Source organism: Macaca thibetana, chromosome 6, assembly GCF_024542745.1.
Source record: "Macaca thibetana thibetana isolate TM-01 chromosome 6, ASM2454274v1, whole genome shotgun sequence".
Lineage (NCBI taxonomy): Eukaryota > Metazoa > Chordata > Mammalia > Primates > Cercopithecidae > Macaca > Macaca thibetana.
This window is the reverse complement of record NC_065583.1, coordinates 162675021-162699890: the sequence shown is the minus strand read 5'-3', so window position 1 is coordinate 162699890 and position 24870 is coordinate 162675021. Positions and strand designations below refer to the sequence as shown.

The following is a 24870-nucleotide window of genomic DNA, read 5'->3' as shown; positions in this document are numbered from 1 at the left end:
GAGCTTCATATTTAAATCATCTCAATTATGGCATATTACAGTATCTGTCACCTGAAATTGTTATTTTTATTGTTAGAGATAATACCTTAAAGAGCATTTTATGAAGTACTTGCATACTGATAACTGTATTTCATAATAAACTTTAACACAGCTCTGAAATACTCTTGATCTGTGCTCTGCATGTATATCCTACTTGAGTTTTAAAATCTTACCTCCAGTTATATTTAAATTTTTATGGGACTTTAAATTTTATTTTTATTTTTATTTTATTTTTTTTTTCTGCTTTTACATCTCTTTTTTTTTTAAATTTATTTATTATTATTATACTTTAAGTTAAGTTGTAGGGTACATGTGTATAACGTGCAGGTTTGTTACATATGTATACTTGTGCCATGTTGGTGTGCTGCACCCATCAACTCGTCATTTACATCAGGTATAACTCCCAATGCAATCCCTCCCCCCTCCCCCCTCCCCATGATAGGCCCTGGTGTGTGATGTTCCCCTTCCTGAGTCCGAGTGATCTCATTGTTCAGTTCCCACCTATGAGTGAGAATGTGTGGTGTTTGGTTTTCTGTTCTTGTGATAGTTTGCTAAGAATGATGGATTCCAGCTGCATCCAAGTCCCTACAAAGGACACAAACTCATCCTTTTTTATGGCTGCATAGTATTCCATGGTGTATATGTGCCACATTTTCTTAATCCAATCTGTCACTGATGGACATTTGGGTTGATTCCAAGCCTTACTATTGTGAATAGTGCTGCAATAAACATACGTGAGCATGTGTCTTTATAGCAGCATAATTTATAATCCTTTGGGTATATACCCAGTAATGGGATGGCTGGGTCATATGGTACATCTAGTTCTAGATCCTTGAGGAATCGCCATACTGTTTTCCATAATGGTTGAACTAGTTTACAATCCCACCAACAGTGTAAAAGTGTTCCTATTTCTCCACATCCTCTCCAGCACCTGTTGTTTCCTGACTTTTTAATGATCGCCATTCTAACTGGTGTGACATGGTATCTCATTGTGGTTTTGATTTGCATTTCTCTGATGGCCAGTGATGATGAGCATTTTTTCATGTGTCTGTTGGCTGTATGAATGTCTTCTTTTGAGAAATGTCTGTTCATATCCTTTGCCCACTTTTTGATGGGGTTGTTTGTTTTTTTCTTGTAAATTTGTTTGAGTTCTTTGTAGGTTCTGGATATTAGCCCTTTGTCTGATGAGTAGATTGCAAAAATTTTCTCCCATTCTGTAGGTTGCCTGTTCACTCTGATGGTAGTTTCTTTTGCTGTGCAGAAGCTCTTTAGTTTAATGAGATCCCATTTGTCAATTTTGGCTTTTGCTGCCGTTGCTTTTGGTGTTTTAGACATGAAATCTTTGCCCATGCCTATGTCCTGAATGGTACTACCTAGGTTTTCCTCTAGGATTTTTATGGTATTAGGTCTAACATTTAAGTCTCTAATCCATCTTGAATTAATTTTCGTATAAGGAGTAAGGAAAGGATCCAGTTTCAGCTTTCTACTTATGGCTAGCCAATTTTCCCAGCACCATTTATTAAATAGGGAATCCTTTCCCCATTTCTTGTTTCTCTCAGGTTTGTCAAAGATCAAATGGCTGTAGATGTGTGGTATTATTTCTGAGGACTCTGTTCTGTTCCATTGGTCTATATCTCTGTTTTGGTACCAGTACCATGCTGTTTTGGTTACTGTAGCCTTGTAGTATAGTTTGAAGTCAGGTAGCGTGATGCCTCCAGCTTTGTTCTTTTGACTTAGGATTGTCTTGGAGATGCGGGCTCTTTTTTGGTTCCATATGAACTTTAAAGCAGTTTTTTCCAATTCTGTGAAGAAACTCATTGGTAGCTTGATGGGGATGGCATTGAATCTATAAATTACCTTGGGCAGTATGGCCATTTTCACGATATTGATTCTTCCTATCCATGAGCATGGTATGTTCTTCCATTTGTTTGTGTCCTCTTTTATTTCACTGAGCAGTGGTTTGTAGTTCTCCTTGAAGAGGTCCTTTACATCCCTTGTAAGTTGGATTCCTAGGTATTTGGGGACTTTAAATTTTAAATCACTGGTCTTTTCTCAAACTTTACAAGACCAAAGACAGAACTGTGCTGTACATTTATTTCACAAACATGTCAAAATAGTCTGTGTTTAAAAGCCACAGATTGGAAAACCACTATTGTCAATAGTGATGCACTGAGAATAAAACTTCCCCAGTAGATAAGAATTTGTTTTAAAAATAGGTAATTGATAGATGATCAATAAATAGATGATGGATAGATGGATGGATGGATGGATGGATGGATGGATGGATAGATAATAGACAGATAATAGATGGATAGATAATGGATGGATAGATAGATATTAACAGATAGATATTTAGATACATAATAGAGATAGACAGACAGACAGATAGATAGATAGACAGATAGACAGACAGACAGACAGACAGATAACCTAGGTTTCAGTCTCAGTACTGATCCTACTAACTTTTCCACCTATGGCAACCCTCAACTTCACGCTCTTCAGTTTTTCCTTCTCTAAAGGGCATCTCTTGGTTAATCAGTCATTCTCAGACGGGGTACCACAGAGCTGTAGAGGAAATGGTGAGGGCAGCAGAAGTGGGGAATAAGAGGATGAGGCTCCAGAACACTTCCTCCCACAACCCCCATCCACTTTTCACTGTGTTATCTACCAGGACTACTTGTAAGGTATTACTGGGAAATAAGGTTCTTCTGCATAAAACATTTTTAAAAGTTTGAAAACTACTGTCCTGAATCAGGGTCCTCCTGATGTTCTGATGTAATAGGGATGAGACCTGGGTATGTGCATCTTTTAAAATATCAACAGACAATTTCTCACCAAAAGCTTTCAAAAAAAAAAAAAACAAACAAAAAGCAAAAAGCTAAATGTATGCTCTCTAACCTCTCCTCTACTATTTTTATGTTCTAATTTCATTTGCAAAGTAACGAAGCACTAATGATCCATGGCATGGAAGATCAGAAAGAAGCAGAAGCAGCAAAGGGTCCAGTCAGAGACCATGCTGCTTAACATCTTTTGTCAAGGATAGAAACCAGCAGATAATTGCTGGACAATGTTTTCCTCTTTGATTCTCAGCATTGCAGCCTTGAGAAGGAAATAGCCAAGAGATACTTGGCTTTAACTACTCTTGGGCTAACAAACCTACTTAAAAAGAACACAAATGCTGTCCATGAAATTAAACCTCTGTGCCTTGCTGTGACATCCTGGAGCCAGCCTGGAGATCCAACTGAGGCAGAGACTTCAAGCATCCCTGAAAAAACTAGAATCCTTGAACACTAACCCAATGGGATACAAACTGAATACCTCATTCTCTAAAAACCACACTCTGAGAAAAATTAGCTACCAAACAAGAAAGAGCATCATCTTATAATAGAAATTCTCAAATATTGGACAGAATGAGTTACTCAACTCAGCAGAGAGAGAGCAAACAGCAGAGAATGTAAATAAATAAGTAAACACTATAAACCAGAAGCCTGGCATACACATTTCCATACTAACCAGCAACTAAAGCATCTTTGGGCCATCGGCTGAACCAGTCAATTGTGCATCCTGAAATTAAGGCAGGGAACTTCAAAGCTCTGTTTCGAAACTTCTCCCCCACTGGCGAGAAGCAGAGTACAATATGAAGGTTCTGTCGGACCCGACTCATGAAGTAGTCGTGCAGGTTCTCATTGGTAGGAGGGCACTTGGGGAATTCTTTTTTCATGACTGACACCAGGTTGCTATTAATTTCATCAGTTTCATCTCGCGCAAATAGATTAGAGACCTTAAAAAGAAGTACAAGCATGCAAATTCAGTACACACACAGGAAAATAGATCACAAATGTAGAGCTTAATACATAGAATGTCTTTTCTCCATTTGTGTTCTCGAACTCACCTAACGAAAATTAACGGAAAGTTTTCAAGGTGAAATACACCACGTTTTAAAATAAACAAATGATTCTACTATTAACTGCAAAGTTGTAGCTCTGGGAGGGAGTAAACGGATATGCCAAAAATCTAATTAGCTTTCTTTCTAACTTTGCCCTTCTGTTTTTTTCATTTGTTACTTGGAACATTCACTGATGTTTTAAATGCCTAGCTCCAAATTTTGATGTAGAGTTTTATTCTTCAAAAACCCAATAGAAAAACCCATCCTTCATACTGATGACTTAATACCCATTCCCAATAGCACTTTTCATGCCATTAACGGAAGAAAATATGTAGAGCTCTAAGTTGGAGGAAATCTGAAGGGATAAAACACATAAAGAATGAATGAATTCCTACCTCACCTGATGATAAAACATTGTTCATATATTCCAAAAATGATTCATCTTTAATCTCATTGTCTGTGAAAATAAAAGTGATTCCTTTGCCTTGCTGACCAGCCGTTCTATACAAAACCTTCAGATCTTCCATCAGATTTGATGTGTTGTAGGATCTAAAGAAATATTTTCATTTTGTCATTAGCCAAAATGTTTTCATGAGAGGGAAAGAACCTTGTAACAATGCATTATGCCATTTAGCCACCAAAAAAAAAAAATGCTGATTTTGTTCCATCATATAGGTATGTGTTCTATATGAATGTTACTGATTAATTTTTAAAACTCCACATTTCATAAAACATTATAATTAATGTTTTTGCACAAAAAAAACTATACTGAAAAGTCAACCTGGAACAAAAATAAAATTTTTACCACAACCAAATGTCATTACATTTCAAAATGTATCATTTTGAAAATTTTTTGACAATGATAATAGAAAAGTCAAATTCAATTACTGATATTTGATTGGCAATGGGTATTTGAGATGACAATTCACTAATTAAACTAAATAAATGCAAGCTTTGGTTATACAGGGTGGGTGAGATGCCATGATATAAACAATGCCTTCCTCATCCCCCAACACCATTATCATCATTGCATGTTTGTATTATACATAAATGAGCTTGTTTTCTGAGCAATCAGTAGACTGTACTAGAATACCTGGAAATGTTATGAAATATCCCACTCTGAAGGTTCTCTAATTACCCAAAGTGATCTTTAGGTGGAAATAAACCTACAGTCAAGAAATATTAGAGAGTTCCCACTGTGGAGTGCTACATTATGCCAAAAGTATAAATAAAATTATCCCAATTCTGGAGACTCAGACTTACTAAATTATTATTCCTACTTTAGTCACTAAATAAACTCAGAATTCAGAGTGCAAGAGCAAACAGCCATCTGATTTTTTTAAAACTAGTGAATACTTAACTCTACCTTTTTCTAACTTCTGTAACCTATACCCTAGAATTGGAAATATCACAACCATGCATCAATACTTCTAGAAGACACCTAGAGAAGTGAGATCAGAAAACAAATACTTCTAGAAGACACCTAGAGAAGTGAGACACCTAGAGAAGTGACATCAGAAAACAAATACTTCTAGAAGACACCTAGAGAAGTGACATCCGAGAACTCAAAATACAAATACTTCTAGAAGACACCTAGAGAAGTGACATCCGAGAACTCAAAATACAAATACTTCTAGAAGACACCTAGAGAAGTGACATCCGAGAACTCAAAATACAAATACTTCTAGAAGGCACTTAGAGAAGTGAGATTCAAGAGATCAGAAAACAATTCAAAGACACAGCCTCCAAAAAAGAAAGGAAGAAAGGAAGGAAGGAAGGAAGGAAGGAAGGAAGGAAGGAAGGAAGGAAGGAAGGAAGGAAGGAAGGAAGGAAAAAGAAAGAAGAAAGAAAGAAAAAGAAAGAAAGAAGAAAGAAAGAAAGAAAAAGAAGAAAGGAAGAAAGGAAGAAAGGAAAAGAAAGAAGAAAGGAAGAAAGGAAAAGAAAGAAAGGAAGAAAGAGAAAGAAAGAAAGAAAGAAAGAAAGAAAGAAAGAAAGAAAGAAAGAAAAGAAAGAGAGAGAAAGGAAAAGGAAAACATCTCACCCAGCTTCTTGTGATATGGGGAAAATTTTCAACCCAGTCTCTTGGATCTCAAGGGCCCACTGCCTCAAATAACATGACCTAAGACACCTAACAAATAGTCGTGCTTCCCAAGTGAGAGGCTCTCGCATCTCAGCCTTAGCCACATGGCTGTACAAAGCCTTTAGAAGTTTGATAACATCTTGAAAGCTATGAAAAGGAAAGAAAGACCCTGGCCCTTCGTCTCATCAGTAATGGATCATTCCTGGTGTGACATGTAGAGGAACTAGTCTGCCACAGTGAGAGTTGTGGTTGAATACGCTGGCTGCGCCGTTGTGGTGCAGTAAAAGTCACACCAGAATAGAAACTGGAAGTCTTACAATCAATTCCCAGATAGATCCAAGATGATGGGCAAGCCATAGCCTCTCTGAGCTTCAGCTGCAAGACGGGCTGCTGCTATCTGTCCTACTAACTCACGAGGTTTTTTTGAAGATCAAATTAGCTCATGCATATAAAAGTGCTTTAAAAACTACAAGGTTTTATACAAATGTTAGGAACAAAACTTTGATTCCCATCCCTTTCCTGTACAAGTTGTCTTTCATGTAGCTTGGTTCCTAACCAAAAACTAGAAGAATCATATGCAATGTAACTAGAATTATTTCTCTCTGTCCCAGTACTTGAATTAAACAGTAATCTTTGGATTTATTCTCCAAGAAGAACCCTATAGGTCAGACAAAACAAAAAGTGTAACAATAGCTTAAATATTTGAATCTCCAAACCCAATGCTTAGTAACTTTCAGCCTTCAACCTAGCAGGTATCTATGGGCCTCCCTCAATGAGACAGGTCAGCAACATGTTCTGCTCATCAGTGCCCGACTTCTTGCTCCTACACCTAGAAATTAATGTCAAATGATTTTCAGCCCAGCCTAACTTCCCAAACTGGCCTCCTGGTTCTAACCTTATCTTGGTTAATCCTGAAAAATCTGTTTCACCTCTCCGAATCACCTCTGTTTATCTCTTCATGTTCACTTTTCATGTGCTAATTATGTTTTCTCCCTGCACTACACCCACATCTGTGGTCAACTCCTCTGGGTTTCCCTGTCTTGATAAGTAGCAGCACCATCTAGGTAGTTTCCCAAGCCAGAAACCAGGATGTACCAAGCCCTGAAGCTCCAACTTCCTGATGATCTCTTCCATCTCCACTCTCTATTCTCCATTCTCACTGCTGCTACTCATGACACCATCATGGCTTGCCCAGACCCCTGAAACAGCCTTACAACTATTCCAATTTAGTTCCATCTGTCTATTTTCTGTATATAAAATGTACTTGACATGTCCTCCCTAGGGGCAACTCATCAATGGTTTCCTATTGCTCTAGGAGGAAGTCTGACTTTTTATCTTCACTTTAAAAGGCCTCCATTTCTCTTCCATTCCCACTTGCCACCCTACACTGTACACTCTGCAGTATTTAACTTCTTCCAGGGCTGACTTCACCTGTGCTGATTCTTCTGCCTGGAACACACTTTACTGTTCTTCTGCTCTCAGTCTTCCCATATCGAGGTTTCAGTTTAATCACTTTCTCCAGGAAGTCTTTTCTAATCATCCCCTAGACTAGGTTGGGAGTTCTTCCCTCAAGCTTCAATAGGATTTGGTCTGCATGTATTTCCTTATCATGGATGGTGCCTATGAATCACACCTTATTGGGTGAGTTGGTTGCTTAGTTGTCTGTCCCCTTGAGTTGCTACAAAGTCCCTGACGATACAGCTATACTCACCTCGCTCACCTAGCCAGGGCTTAACACATAGGCAGCACTCAATAACCATTTTGAAACGTTTGAATGAGTAAACCAATATTCATCTATTTTTCCACCGTACTAACATTCTTGAAATCTGAATTAACACTCAAAAGGGACAATTTTCTTCTGAAATTCACCAAAAGAAGTGCACGTAAGACACTGTCATATATAACATAAAAGCAGGGAGGTGGCTACTAAGTGAGAATTCGAAATATTTCAAAAGCAAGTTATGAATATGAAATGTTTATGGTCTCTGACAAAGGTTGACAGAGGAAGATGATAAGTCAACATTCAAGAAGGAAAACGACTGTGACTCTTTTATGTAAGGGAAATGCATTTGAACTTCAGGTGGCCTCTGAGCACCTTTTATCAAAATCCGTGTTAGGTTAGTTAAAGTAAAAGCTTGTCACCTCGTCAGAGTGATCTGGAAGGAAATGTAGCCGGCAATGAATGAAGCCAACCTCGTCAGGCTCTGCTTTCCTGATCCGCCCACTCCAACCAGGAGGGCATTTCCCCGAGGAGTACGAATGACACGAGAGATCTGTAATACAGAACAAAAAAAGCATGTATCTTTCAACATGTAAATGTTCTACTTTTCCTATTTATTCACTATGTGAATGAGGTATAATTATTATTTTGGAAGACATAGGTGTCTCAAGATCAGACTGGAGATATACTGGTTGAAGGAATGAGGGCACTTCTGAAATAGAACAGTGTTGGGCTGCATCAGATGGGGTGGGAACCATGGGGTGTACCTTTAGAAACCAGGAGGACACCAGGGCAGAAAAGTCAGCACACAGCCCAGACTGTGCTTGCTCTGGCTTTTAAAGGAGATATCTATCTAAAGGGGACTTTGAGGATTCCTGTTAGTTGGTTCGACCTAATAGGGTATGATAGGAAAGAGAACAGAAATGTCAAAACAATGTCTACCCTTGGCATGCAGGGCATGTGGTTGATTAGAATATCCTCCACATTTGAAAAGCGTTCAAATTTAAATTGAAGGGAAGAAAACCCCCCAAAATAAGGTGATATGCTTTGGCTGTGTCCCAACCCAAATCTCATCTAGAATTGTACTCCCATAATTCCCATGTGTTGTGGTGGGAATTATCTCCTGGTGGGAGATAACTGAGATAACTGAATCATGGGGGCGGCTTCCCCCATAGTGTTCCTATGGTAGTGACTAAGTCTTATGAGATCTGATGGTTTTCTCAAGGGTTTTTGCTTTTGCATCTCCCTCATTTTTCCTCTTGCCGCCGCCATGTAAGAAGTGTCTTTCACTTCCTACTGTGATTCTGAGACCTCTCTAGCTATGTGGAACTATAAGTCCAATTAAACCTCTTTTTCTTCCCAGTCTTGGGTGTGTCTTTATCAGCAGCATGAAAATGAACTAATACATGTGGTATAGATATTGGGATTTTAAAAAGAAAGAAAATGAGCATAAACACCCTCCTATTACTTGGCAAAGAGGGTGATACCTAAGGTATGTACCAATAAGTGATTATAGATTGGCAGGGGGGACCACTTCACGCTGTTCAATAGCCCCAGACTATTCCACAGCCCCCTTGTGGCAGAAGTCCATGTTTATTTGGCTTCGTTTGTGTTGAATGGACTAATGACACCATCAGTCTTCCAAACCTACCCAGGACAGACTGAGTATAGAATTCCCCTTGATGTTCTTTATACCTTATGCGAGAACTGTTTCTCTTTCCCTCCTAACTGCAGTTTGAGCCTAGGGGTATCACTGCGATGTCCACCTTTCTTAGAAGAATGATAGAGGGTGGGCAGGGACTGGAAGGGGTCACTTCTCCATGGCCAGGGAATCTTTCTGTAGTCACTGGGGCTCTGCATTCTGCCAAGGTTTTGTTAAACATCCTTTCTCAGAATTCCCTCACTAGCTGCAGTACATTCTACTCCTGTTGAAAATATGCCTGGTTTTGAATTACTTTCCCCAGTTTAGTGTGAACCTTGGGAAAAGGATAACATATTTTCCATCTCTATGTGGACCTGAGAACCTGCAGGACTGGCAAGTGCATATGCCCTGTTCTTCCAGCCTCCTGCTTGTCTCCTCTATGTGATTCTCGCCAAAGTCATTGTGAGTGGAGAGGGTCATATATGCCTCTTCAGATCTTCCCCTGACACAGCTTCAGGAGGGAAAGACGGGGCAAGTAAGGAGCTACTGGAAGCCACACTAGAACATTCTGTGCCTTTCCTTGCTTGCCACTTTTCAACCATCATCATTTCCTTTATTTGATGTGGGTGGATATATCAAGATGTTGTTAATTAGGTATTAAGGAATCTTCATCCCAAAACCTTTACTTGGAACTGGGCCAAGGTCTTATATTAAAATGTTCTATTCTCAGTTTCCAACACATGGTAAACCCGCAAAACATACCTGACAAAGGAACAGATACATGAACAGAGAAGGCTTGCAAAGCAGACTCAAAACCTCATAATCTAGTTAAATCCAGCGAGACCCTCAAATACGGCTATTTTGTCCTGTTATACGCAGATTGTGTGATGGAGATATGCGTTTTCAATTTCATCAGCGAGTATTCAGAAATGAATAATGTCCACCCTGCCCCTCAGGAGCTCACACTGGAACAGGGGACAGAGGCTGGGGTCATGAGCCACGGTGAGCACTGGCACAGAGACAGGAGTGATGGGCAACCAGAGGAAAGAATGCCGGGAAACATCCCCGCCTGGGTGAGGTAAGTCTTAGGTGCAGAGCTGGACTTTGACCTGGATGACTAGAAGTGTATCACACAAAGAAGGTGGTGTGCCACGCACGGGCTGAGCTACCTTTTCAGAAGGAGTGAGACACACAAAATCTCAGAATTAGCAAAAGGCCTGCAGTGTCCCCTGAGGTGAGAACTTCAGTATGGGATATGGAAATATCAGGAAATAAGGCAGCAAAGGATTGTTTAGGACTTATCTGGGGGACTTGATTAAATTCCAAACAATGTATCCAGATTCTCTGTGTGGTTCTCAGCGGTGGTCCATCCTGTCAAGACTGAGGTCACTAAGACGGGAACCCACCCGACTAGAGTCTAATCTTCTGATAGGGAGGCAAACACACAGACAGATAAACTTTCCACAAGGTAGTATGGGTGGGGAATGCATGTTGGGGAGGCGCTCCAGGATCATGATATGTTTACCCACCAGCAGCCTGTTGTTCTGGATCACACACCAGGCAGAGCATGACTCAGGAGGCTGGCTGGTAAGCAGGAACTAGATCATGCAAAACCATGTACACCATGGTTTGAACTTTCACCAAAGAGACAAAAGAGGCATCACACAGATACGCTGTATTGAAAGAAAATTGAGTTTCTAACTAAGAAAGGAACTAAGAAATAGGCTTGGTCTCATATCATATCCTGTTTTGCTGCACTTTTTCCCTGCAATTCTGACTCTTGGCTTCTATCGTGCCGTGTAACTAGGCCACGTATTTCAAGGCTCACAGCAGCATGACACAGAGTGTGGATGCGCTGTGCACAAAAGATGAGAGAAGACAGGGCCAGCCGGGAAGTGGAGAGGAATGCAACATTTTAGCTCAAAAACTCTAGTCACGGATTCTTCGGCCAATTCCAGAGCAGACAGACAAGAGGCAGAGAGTGAGAGAAAACACCAGCGAGGCCGCAGCACCGAGGCCTTCACACCTCCAACATCACACCCAAAGTGTTTCGAGAAAGCCTCCTCACTCTTCATCTGGGCTGCGAATCATGGAGAAAACAGCAGTTCCAGTGAACTTGCTCAAGCACGACACTTAACATAAATAACTGCATCTTCAGCTTGAGCTATGAAATCCCAGGTCAATCGGATTTTGTCTCTAGCAGGCAGGCAATTTGTCATGAAATTGCCTTTGGTGATACTCACTTAGAAAATACATTTTCCCTTTTCTTTTTCTTCCTTTTAATTATTAAAAATGACATAATGTTTATTCTTCCTGAAACAACACTTAATCGACTATAAATTAAGAGCTCATTTCAAAATGTTATTTATAGTTGGCTGTGGAAGAATATTTGAGCTCATAATTCAGTACAGATGTCTCAGATTCTACGAATCCACAGAGTTGCCAAGCCAAGTGCCCTCGTGCTGGGGAGACCCGACTCCCGAACAACCTCTCTGTCTTCCTTCCCTCTCTCTGACTTACTCCAGCCTTGCAGAAATGCTTTTCTCACTTTCTTGCAGGGAAGAGGAGCAGACAGGCAATCCCTATATTCAGCAGAATAGTTGACTAGATAACCTCTAAAACCCCCTCCATTTGTAGATTCAGTAATTTCTAGAGGTGACAAATTGTAATTATGCAGTGGTTCCTCATGGTTGAACCTAAGATCATGGAAGACAACGTCAAATCATTTTCTTTCTAACTAAAAGGATGTAGTCTGGAAAAGTAGTTGATATCAACAAAGTGAGAATATCAACAATGGATTTTAAATGGCATTATCTTGCACTGTAGATAAATTAAGTCACATACGTTTTCAAACAAAATAATACATTTCACTTCCAACCTTTTAGGATCAACTGTTCTAAAAATGGATACGGTAATGACTCATATCAGCAGTCACTAACCTTTTTGGCACCAGGGACCAGGATCGTGGAAGACAATTTTTCCACGGATGGGAGGGGGGTGGGTGATGGTTTGGGAATGATTAAAGCGCATTACATTTATTGTGCAGTTGATTTCTATTATTATTACATTGTAATTTATTATGAAATAATTATACAGCTCACCATAACGTAAAATCAGTGGGTGTCCTGAGCTTGTTTTCCTACAACTAGATGGTCCCATCTGAGGGTGATGGGAAACAGTGACAGACCATCAGGCATTCCGTTCTCATAAGGAGCGCGCAACCTAGACCCCTCATATGAGCAGTTCACAATAGGGTTCGCGCTCCTATGAAAATCTAATGCCGCTGGAGGCAGAGCTCAGCTTCACTTGCTTACCTGCTGCTCACCTCCTGCTGTGCAGCCCTGTTCCCTACAGCCCACAGACAGGTACTGGTCTGTGGCCCAGGGGTTGGGAACCCCTTCTCATATGACAAACTAGAATAGAAATTATATTTTCCTGGTGGATTTCATTCTAACAGAATTTTCATCTCAAAGTCAACCGTTTATACACTATTTTTAAATTATTGTTTCTAATCATGGTAAAATACACATAATCTAAAATTTACCACTGTAACCATTTTTAAGTATATTGTTCAATATCATTAAGTACATTTACATTGGTGTGCAACTATCAGCACCACTGATCTCCACAACGCTTTTCATCTTGCAAAACTGAAGCTCTGTACCCATTTAACACTAACTCCCCAATCCCCTCTCCACCCAACCCTGGAATTCTCCATTCTACTTTTTGTCTCCGATTTTGGCTACACTGGGGATTTAGATGAGTAGAATTATACAATATTTGCCCTTTTGAGTCTGGCTTACTTCACATAACATAATGTCCTCAAGGCTTATGTACTATTTTTTATAGGATATTCTTTGCATGATACAAAAAGATGCAGACTTTGTCTGTGTTCTGAACTCAGATGTCAACCATATTCAGCCTCCGTGGTGAAACCATGGAGCTGGAAGCTATATAGAAACACTGAATAAAATTATCACATCACACATTTAAAGTACACAGGCTCTTATTTCAAGCCTATAAGGTGCGACATGTTGCATTCAGCTTAGAAATTAAATTGGAATATAGCATGGAGTCTAATTTTAAACTGAAGATTCTCCTAGGAAATGAAAATAAAAGAGGGAGAGGACTCTGGCGTGAAACCAAATGTCTGTCACTACCACAAGGCACTACTCGGAGTGGCTACCGTACCTTGACTAAGTGAACCATGGCATCAGCAAAGAACACCATGTCCACGCCGGCGCCACGGATACTCTCATTATACAGCTGCAGGAACATATTCAGACGCTCTTTTAGGCGACTAAAAGATTCAATGGGCTCATACATTTTAGGCATTTCAGCATCAGCCTCTTCAGATGTTTCACCTTCGGTGGGAAAGAAGAATCAGTTAAGTTTCTTCAAATACCTGCATTTTGCCTTCAACCTAAATTAATGCAATCAAAGCTCTACAGCCTAACACTGAATAACATTCATTTTAAGCAAAATGCCATAGTGTGCATTTTGCAAAAACAGAAGAAAGGAAACAACAGAAGCATTAGGATTTTTGTGATCATATGCAGTCTCTGTACTTTCCTATCTAGCAAGTCAATTTCAAATAATGTTATCGTCATTTAATTGAATTTGAACCCACAACTGATTGTTGGCATTTCAAAGCTCCTCCCAGACATATTAGCTTAATGGTCAAGTGAAAGTCAAAACAGTAGGGACTGAATGTCAGAATCAGCAAGGGAAGTTAAGAATTACATAACTGTTTGATAAGAATAAAAAGAAAAAATTATTGTGTTTACTCAGGAAATTTTTATAATTCACGAATCTCAGGTCAGTGGTAAAAATAGAAGTGACTTATAATATGGGGTGGAGGATTGAGAGAAATAGAAAAACAATTTCCTAAATGAATAAACATATTAGATTATTTCACTAGGGCAAGATGTATTAAAATCGATATACTTTTTTAAAAAATTAGAAATATATAACACACCAGCTTAACACTTTTACAGTATTAACTACAAAGCAGAGGCCGAGGTGGGCAGATCACTTGAGGTCAGGAGTTCAAGACTAGCCTGACCAACATGGTGAAACCCCATCTCTACTAAAATTACAAAAATTAGCTAGGCCTGGTGGTATGTGCCTGTAGTTCCAGCTACTCAGAAGGCTGAGGCAGGAGACTCGCCAGGAAGCCAAGGTTGCCATAAGACAAGCCTGTACTCTAGACCGGGCAACAGAGCAAGACTGTTTAAAAAAAAAAAAAAAATCATAAAACCCAAGAAAAAGCTAAATGGGGCATCTATAAATTCACAATCAATTAACATTAGTAGCAGGGGAAAAAAAGGGACACATTAGCTGAATATACCAATAACAACTTAGAATTTCACCGGATACGAGAAGAATGAGTGGATCTTTCAAATCTTACGGCGTAAGATTTTCAATTGACTGTGTCCTAACATAATACTATATTAACCTTTTGATAACAAACAAGGAGATGGTTTAACACAATCATTAAGACTGACCTATCTGCAAAGCTCTCACTAGTCAAATTCCAATAGTCACAACTCTTATAAATGCCCATATCAAGCTTTGAGAAACAAAGTGTCTCAATGACACAAAAGATTATGCATTTGTCTCTAGACCCTCTCCCAGGCCCCCAAAATGCAGCAGTTGTATTTTGGTCCTTGAAAAACCATAATCTGGTTATTTATCCTTCTGAATTACAGGGAATAAATTACATAAATTTTAATTATCTTGTAAGATGCCCTTACTCTTACAGGATTTTTGTACGTGTTTGACCTGATTGAAATAAAATGTGTCAGCTTCTTTCTGTAGAAGGATCATTCCAATTGCATCGCCAGAAATAAACATTCTTTTGCAATTGTCACTCAGAAACTTTTGACAGATCACACTTATGGTTATCAAATCTAGAGAGGCACTGCCTAGTCGTTTCCAATCATTTTCAAGATAGCATATTTTTAAACATGCTTTTAAAAATCTGCAAATTAACTTAAAATCCATCCTCAGTATTAGAAGAGGTTATTAAATGAAAGAAAAATATTTTTAATTAAGCCTAGTTACTTCTGAGGGGGAAAAAAGTGGAGCACTGCCTCTTTTCATAAGAAAAGTCATATATCTCAATTTCCCCTGGAACCATAACCACAAAAGCTTGCCCCACATCAGCCATCTCATTCCAATTACATTTAATGACCCTCTCATACATTTGGAAGTTTTCCTTTTTATTTTCAACATTCAGGATGACCTGAATAATAATAATTATAATTATATTTGCGTCCTTTCATTTAGCAGTGACTACGGGCCATAGACTGCCCAAGCCATTCTACAGATAACATTTCATGGACTCCCCATGGTGCATGTGATGCATATAGTAACACTTTTACTTTTATAAATGAGGAGAATGAGGTTCAAGAGAGTGCCGAGATGCCCAGCTAATTAATGTGTGGTGGATTCCTTCCTCAAACTCACCTCTATCTGCCAGACTGCAAGTCCTGTGCACTCTCTCCTACCCTATCCTGCCTCTCCACTCTACTTTAATATCCAAGCATGATATGCATAAAATAGTTCATCTTTAAACTCCATGATCATGCATTTATTCACTCATCCTAGTTTTATTGAGCATCTACTATGTCTCAGGCTTGTATCAGTAAAGTTTACTAGAAAGAAACTCAACATCCATAAACTGAATCTTCTGTCTTCAGATTTCCCTTTAGGGAACACCTTTTGGGGAATTCCAAATTCCACTTCAATAGTTTACCTGCAGCTTCAGGCGCATCTCTCAAGAAATCCACAAAATATGTGTCAATTCCACAATCCACCAACAGTTTTTTCTCTTCACCAAACTCCTCCTCTACCAAACTTACTAAAGCCTTATCAAACCAGGTCACATCACTGGACACTGTGAAACGGTCCGCTATAACACGTTTACATTCATGCTTCCAGAGCTTTAACAGGTCCTGTTGAAAGTATAATTAAAATGTGTTAGTAATTCCTATTATGCCGTAACTGGGAATTCAAGTTGACAGTACTGTAGAGTATTATTCTTCCTGATTGAAGATGCAACATTTTAAAAAGTTAGGGTTCAAATATGCTCAACTTCACTTCAAATGGGTATCATTTAAGTATATTAAATAGAAAGTAGTCTGTTCATTTGCAGTCTCTGAATTAAGAAGAAAAAATCCTCCAACAATAATATTGAAAATTGCTCTGACCAATCAACAAACTAACATTCTATGTAAGAGTCTTCAGTTTGTGAAAAATTAGTCTTTTAATAAGACATCTACATTCATGTGGCCAGAGTACAACATAAGATATAAAACATGAACAACTCTCATGTATACAACTGAAAAATTGCAAAGGTGTATTCACTTAACACAAAGTGAATAAAATTTGTGGCAAAAACTGGATTATCTGAACAAAAGAAAGCCAGCACCTAATCCAGATATCCAAGGCCCAAAGTTAACTGCAAGTTGAGGAAAGTAATTGCTCAATACTCCTGTTTATATAGCAAGAACAACAAATGTATGTGTAAGCTCATTATTTTATATGAAAGACTGGTGGAAATTTCTTAGCTTCGTAACATTTTTCAGGTTACAGATTTTTAGGCCATTGCATTACTAGTGATAGAATGCTATCTGGTTGCCTGAATATAAAAGGAGTTCAGTGAAGTATATTCAATGATTCAGTTAAGACAAAAGTTTATTATAACATCAATTGCTGGAATTGTTTATGCTGATTTAAAATAAGCATCAAAAACGGATACTTCAATAGTAATCTTTGAGAACTGACTTCAACAATTCCATTAACTTGTAAATAACTTTGAGGGAAAAAAATCAAGTTAAAATATTCACGCTGCTAAACAGACTCTCACTTCTCTGCAGGAAGGAAAGTGAGTTTTCCCCAAAATATCATTAACAGATGCTTCTCAAAAGAAGACATACATGTGGCCAACAAACATATGAAAAGAAGCTCAACATCACTGATCATTAGAGAAATGCAAATCAAAACCGCTATGAGATACAATCTCAAACCAGTCAGAAAAGCTATTATTAAAAAGCCAAAAAATAACAGATGCTGGCAAGGTTGCAGAGAAAAGAGAACACATATATGCTATCGATGGGAGTGTAAATTAGTTCAAGCATTGTGGAATGCACTATGGTGATTCCTCAAAGAGCTAAAAGCAGAACTACCATTTGACCTAGAAATCCTAGGGTATATACCCAGAGGAATATAAACCATTCTACTATAGACACATGGACGTGAATGTTCATTGCAGCACTATTCACAATAGCAAAGACACAGAATCAACGTAATTGCTCATCAATGGCAGATTGGATAAAGAAAATGTGTTACCTACACACCATGGAATACTACACAGCCATAAAAAAGAATGAGATCATGTCTTTCATGGAAACATGGATGGAGCTGGAGGCCATTATCCTTAGCAAACTAACGCAGGAACAGAAAACCAAATACCACATGATACGTCCCTACCCAAATCTCATCTTGAATTGTAATCCCCATAATCCCCACATGTCAAGGGAGAGACCAGGTGGAGGTAATTTAATCACAGAGGAGGTTTCCCCCATGGTGTTCTCCTGATACTGAGTGAGTTCTCACGAGATCTGAGGGTTTTATAAGAGGCTCTTCCCCTTTTGCTCTGCACTTCTCCTTCATGCCATCTTGTGAAGAAGGTGCCTTGCTTCCTCTTCATTTTCCACCATGATTGTAAGTTTCCTGAGGCCTCCCCAGACATGCTGAACTGTGAGTCGATTAAACCTCTTTTCTTTACAAATTACCCAGTCACCAGCAGTTTCTATGGCAGTATGAAAACGGACTAATACACCGCATGTTCTCACTTATAAGTGGGAGCTAAAAATGAGAACTCATGAACACAAAGACGGAAATGACAGACACTGAGGTCTGCTTGAGGGTGGAAGGTGAGAGGAGGGAGAGGAGCAAATAGATAACTTTTGGGTACTGGGCTTAATACATGGGCGATGAAATAATCTGTACAACAAGCCACCATGACACATGTTAACCTATGGAACAAACCTTCACATGTACCCCCAAAGCTAAAATAAAAGTTAAAAATAAATCAACAAATAATTTAAAAAAGAAAAAATAATCAGCAAGTTTGGTTACCTATATTGCAAGCATCTGGGACAATGGTGGGTTTTTTAAGTAATCAACACTTGTGCTTAATCAACAGTTTTGTTGATATTTTCAGCGTCTCTGTGTGTTTATATGGAGAAATCCCCTGAAACCCATTTGCTTAATTACTTCTTTAGCTCTAGAAAGGCTTAAAGAGAGGCCAACCCTGTCTTAGCCTGGGCACATAGGCTACGCTTTGGAACAAAAGCATACTGGATTTCTACATAGCGTTCTTAGTTTGAGGGAAATTCTTATAACACTGGGAAATGTCATATTCAAGTGTGTGTACAAATGATCATTTTTCTATTAAATGAACTTTGTAATCTGCTGCCTCTCTTCAATTTTACCAATGTATGTAATTCGTTTAGTGCATCCAGTTACATGGAAAAGAAAAATCATGGATGATTATCAACAAAATGGGTTTTTTAAATTTTGAATATTTATTATAAAGATAATTACTTTTTAAGTTAAAATGTCAAGCTTAAAATATGAAGACTATTATACAATAAAATCCACAGTGGTTGTTTCTATTATTTAGTATAAGAAACATATCTTCTTCTTAGACTAGAAGTGGGAAAATAAAATCAATTATTTCTTTTATTCTATTCGCTAAAAAGTAATTGTGTATATGATGCTCTGAAACACAAACCTAGTTGGAATTTATCATTGACATTTTCTGACAGAATTTACTTCTTTCATTATGTTAGTTAAAATGCAGTAAAGATACCCATGCTGAAACATTCCAAAATATGTTCAAAGTTCAAGTAAAAAATAAAGTAGTAAAAATATTTAGAATATATGATTAATAGCAATGTTATCTGTTTTTCTTTCCTCAGTGTCACCTACATTTGGTTCCTTGATGACCTCTGAAGCAGTGTTCAGCATTCCCTGCCAGATCCGAGAAAGATCTCGTAGGTTAAACACATAATGGAATTTTGCAGGGGTAGGAAGCATTTTCATCTTGGTCATCTGCCATAGTCGGCGTGTCAGGGGCACCAATTTTGTGACAGAATCTCTCACTTCTTCTGAGAAACCCCTCTGAGTACAGTAGTAGCCTACCCCAATCACACCTGAAAGTGGGGAAATTACAGCATTTTGATTAGCCATTCAACGAAATTAAATGAAAATGAAAAACATTATAGCATAGAGTTTGCACACGTCATTAAACATTTTAATAGATAATCATATATACAAGAAAAGTATGTTGATGTTCTCTTGCTCTTTCAAATACAGCATCCCAAAAAATAGATACAGGTTTAAGAAAATGAATATTCAAAACACTGAAAAATTGATTAAGAAATACTGCTGAAAACTCTGGCTGCACCACTTCAATATTACTAAATGGGTAACAAGGATAAATGTATGAAGTTACCTTATAATAAGAAAAGAAAAATATTTTTATAAGTCCTCTAAGGTTTCTACTTTCTGTCGTTGCCTTTCCATGCACTATAAACTACTTTCATTTACTTTATATGTAAAATTTTCCAGGCAATAAGGAATAATTAAAAATGATAACATTCTTTCTGTTCCATTTTACTTTTCCCAAGCTTAGATAATTCCAATGTCTGTTGGTTTCCAGACCTCGCTCCCTGCTGTGACTGGAGATTACTGCCACACTTGACTAGCCGGGGGCACCCAGATGACATTTTCGTTTGCCAGAAATTAATTAGGGTAATCCTGATGAGCTTTTTCTCAATAGCAGCTTCAGAAATTGTACACTAAATACTTAACATAAATGTGTTCAAACCTTTACATTCTTTCCTGCACAAATAAGTTATAAGTGCATTATCATTACTCGGGTAGGCAAACATGGTTACTTATTTGGCTAGTGATTGTTCAGCTAAATTATCTACGAAATACTCCATATTTAATCAATAACTTATTACAATCCAGTAAATTACTCTGAATTTCAGACTGTGTCTAATCTGCACTCCGGGTGCCATTATTTCTTTAGCCAAAATCATTCTGTGGGATAGTTAAAGTATCACCTACATAAACTTTTGACATGGAACATAGCAATCCAGACCTCAAAACTATGTACCCATGAGGAAACAATCTCATCTGCGGGGCAACAATTTCATTTCTATGTTCATGTAATGTTAAACTTCCTTGCTTAAGAAGTTAGAAAGAGTTAAAGAAAACCATAGATGGAAATGATCTACCGAGGCATCCAAATCAGGACACACCTAGAATCGATCCCTATAGGAAAGGAAACACGCTGCTGAGAGTGATGGAGGCTGCAGACCAAAGAGCCACCCAATGCGCTTTCTGTGTGGCTCTCGGGTGAAGATTTCCAGGAAGGAACACAAGCAGGTATTCTTCCTCACCCTTCCACCCCACGCCCTCTCGACCTTTACTTTACCAAAGATCTTGTCCATGGAAGCATCAGAGGGCAACGTGCAGTTAAATATAGAGAACTGCCTCTTGAGTCTTTGGGGTATGTCATTGCGTCCACCACCAGGATGGATCATGGCTGCCAAAAACTGGATGTCCACGATGTTGGTGAACTCCCCAGGCTTCTCTAGGTTATAGAATCCATTTTGTTCCATCAGCTGTCGCACTATCTCATTCGTAACCTAAGAAAGACAACTTTCAGAATTAAAGCATCATTCCTTTCCATCCCTGGAACCTAACTCCTTGAGCGTTTCCAAAGAATGAACTTTACTGGAATTCAGACATTATATCTTGAAAAAGTAAAAAAAAAAAAAAAAATTTAATTTTTAAAAACTCTTCATAGAATAAATCAATACCAAATTAAACAAAATGCACAATGGAATGATGATACCTGGTCTCCCCACTCATTGATTACTGGCATATTCACATCATCAATAAAAACAGTCATCTTCTTTCCCGCAGGAGGGCCATACGTTGTACCCATTCGTTTATCCACATAGCTCTCTATTGTCCTCTGTGAAAAAAAGAAAATCAACTGAAACATCTGTGAAAATATCCCCTAAAACATTGTCAATTATTCTAAAAAACAACAAAAACTGGTAACCTTTGAACTGATATGAATTACTTAGAAAAAGCCAAATTTCCCCCCTTAATTCTAATAAATTCTAAAGTACCTAAAATATTTTGTATAACATTCACAAACTTTGAAAATCCAGTTGAATTTAGAAGGAAATGAAATTCTAACCAATGTGAATTTGAGTGGGATGAGATTCTTCTGTCCATTTCTAAAAATTTGCTTTTGTCTTATTAAGCTTCTGTTCGTGACACTATGTTCCCCATTATTCAAAGTCTTGCTAATAGTTTCCCTACAACCAGCAACAAAATTAAACAAGGGTACTGTGTGAGAAGCTTCTGAGGTCTGCACTCTGAGCTGCACAGCCCATCATGGTCTGAAGGCTGAAACTGGCTGCTGTCACCTGGCACAGCTCATACCCACTCTTTTGGGCAGAGGCAATTACACTGATTGAATTCTCATTCCCTGACACAGAGTGAAAAAAGCCCACTTACGTCTTCTCTCTCATTTTTACATTCTGAGCTTAGGTGGTGCAAGAGAAGACCATACTGCACTCTATAAAAAACCTTCCTTAAGGCTGGGCGCGGTGGCTCACGCCTGTAATCCCAGCACTTTGGGAGGCCGAGGTGGGCAGATCACGAGGTCAGGAGATCGAGACCATCCTGTCTAACATGGTGAAACCCTGTCTCTACCAAAAATACAAAAACAATTAGCCGGGCATGGTGGCAGGCGCCCATAGTCCCAGCTACTCCAGAGGGTAAGGCAGGAGAATGGTGTGAATCTGGGAGGCGGAGCTTGCAGTGAGCCAAGATCACGCCGCTGCCTTCAGCCTGGGTGACAGAGCGAGACTCTGTCTCAAAAAACAAAAACAAAATAAAACAAAAAAACCTTCCTTGCAGTACGTAAAAAGATATTAAAACGAGAAGAACTGGGACACATTTAAGCAGTGTGTACAGGGAAATTTATAGCACTAAATGCCCACAAGAGAAAGCTGGAAAGATCTAAACTTGACACCCTAACATCACAATTAAAAGAACTAGAAAAGCAAGAGCAAACACATTCAAAAGCTAGCAGAAGGCAAGAAATAACTAAGATCAGAGCAGAACTGAAAGAGATAAAGACACGAAAAATCCTTCAAAAAATCAATGAATCTAGGAGCTGTTTTTTTTTAAAAAAAGATCAACAAAATTTATAGACAGCTAGCAAGACTAATAAAGAAGAAAAGAGAGAATCAAATCGACGCAATAAAAAATGATAAAGGGGATATCACCACCAATCCCACAGAAATATAAACTACCATCAGAGAATACTATAAGCACCTCTACACAAATAAACTAGAAAATCTAGAAGAAATGGATAAATTTCTAGATACATACACCCTCCCAAAACTAAACCAGGAAGAAGTTGAATCTCTGAATAGGCCAATAACAGGCTCTGAAATTGAGGCAATAATTAATAGTCTACCAACCAAAAAAAGTCCAGGACCAGATGGATTCACAGCCAAATTCTACCAGAGGTAAAAACAGAAGCTAGTACCATTCCTTCTGAAACTATTCCAATCAATAGAAAAAGAGGGAATCCTCCCTAACTCATTTTATGAGACCAACATCATCCTGATACCAAAGCCTGGCAGAGACACAATAAAAAAAGAGAATTTTAGACCAATATCCCTGATGAACATCGACGCAAAAATCCTCAATAAAATACTGGCAAACCGAATCCAGCAGCACATAAAAAAGCTTATCCACCATGATCAAGTGGGCTTCATCCCCGGGATGCAAGGCTGGTTCAACATATGCAAATCAATAAAGGTAATCCATCACATAAACAGAACCAACTACAAAAAAACCACACAATTATCTCAATAGATGCAGAAAAGGCCTTCAACAAAATTCAACAGCCTTCATGCTGGAAACTCTCAACAAACAAGGTATTAATGCAACGTATCTCAAAATAATAGGAATTATGCATGACAAACCCACACCCAATACCATACAGAATGGGCAAAAACTGGAAGCATTCCCTTTGAAAACCAGCACAAGACAGGGATGCCCTCTCTCACCACTCCTATTCAACATAGTGTTGGAAGTTCTGGCCAGGGCAATCAGGCAAGAGAAAGAAAGAAAGGGTATTCAATTAGGAAATGAGGAAGTCAAATTGTCCCTGTTTGCAGATGGCATGATTGTATATTTAGAAAACCCCATCATCTCAGCCCAAAATCTCCTTAAGTTGATAAACAACTTCAGCAAAATCTCAGGATACAAAACCAATGTGCAAAAATCAAAAGCATTCCTATACACCATTAACAGACAAACAGAGAGCCAAATCATGAGTGAACTCCCATTCACATTTTCTACAAAGAGAATAAAATACCTAGGAATCCAACTTACAAGAGCTGTGAAGGACCTCTTCAAGGAGAACTACAAACCACTGCTCAACTAAATAAAAGAAGACACAAACAAATGGAAGAATATTCTATGCTCATGGATAGAAGGAATCAATATCATGAAAATGGCCATACTGCCCAAAGTAATTTATAGATTCAATGCCATCCCCATCAAGCTACCAATGACTTTCTTCACAGAATGGAAAAAAACTACTTTAAATTTCATATGGAACCAAAAAAGAGCCTGCATTGCCAAGAAAATCCTAAACCAAAAGAACAAAGCTGGAGGCATCACGCTACCTGACTTCAAACTATACTACAAGGCTACAGTAAGCGAAACAGCATGGTACTGGTACCAAAATAGAGAGAGAGACCAATAGAACAGAACAGAGGTCTCAGAAATAACACCACACATCTACAACCATCTGATCTTTGACAAATCTGACAAAAACAAGAAATGGGGAAAGAATTCCCTATTTAATAAACGGTGCTGGGAAAACTGGCTAGCCATATGTAGAAAGCTGAAACTGGATCCCTTCCTTAAACCTTATACAAAAATTAATTCAAGATGAATTAAAGACTTAAATGTTGGACCTAAAACCATAAAAATTCTAGAGGAAAACCTAGGCAATACCATTCAGTACATAGGCATGGGCAAGGATCTCATGACTAAAGCACCAAAAGCAATGGCAACAAAAGCCAAAATAGACAAATGGGATCTAATTAAACCAAAGAGCTACTGCACAGCAAAAGAAACTACCATCAAAGTGAACAGGCAATCTACAGAATGGGAGAAAAATTTTGCAATCTACCCATCTGATAAAGGGCTATCTAGAATCTATGAAGAACTCAAACAAATTTACAAGAAAAAAACAACCCCATCAAAAAGTGGGCAAAGGATATGAACAGACACTTCTCAAAAGAAGACATCAATGCAGCCAACAGACACATGAAAAAATGCTCATCATCACTGTTCATCAGAGAAATGCAAAT

The 24870-nt window shown here is 38.5% G+C and overlaps 1 protein-coding gene across 1 annotated transcript in view; it reads right to left on the bottom strand.

The window, feature by feature from the left end:
• DNAH5 (dynein axonemal heavy chain 5) overlaps positions 1–24870 on the bottom strand; it is a 248666-nt gene that overhangs the window by 82739 nt on the left and 141057 nt on the right. Inside the window, exons 48-55 of the mRNA XM_050793010.1 lie at positions 21309–21431; positions 20886–21099; positions 19370–19593; positions 16128–16326; positions 13559–13731; positions 8148–8278; positions 4321–4474; positions 3553–3820 (exon numbers count right to left, since the gene is read on the bottom strand). Coding sequence (XP_050648967.1) covers positions 3553–3820; positions 4321–4474; positions 8148–8278; positions 13559–13731; positions 16128–16326; positions 19370–19593; positions 20886–21099; positions 21309–21431 — 1486 coding nt within the window. The remainder of the gene's footprint in view (positions 1–3552; positions 3821–4320; positions 4475–8147; positions 8279–13558; positions 13732–16127; positions 16327–19369; positions 19594–20885; positions 21100–21308; positions 21432–24870) is intronic.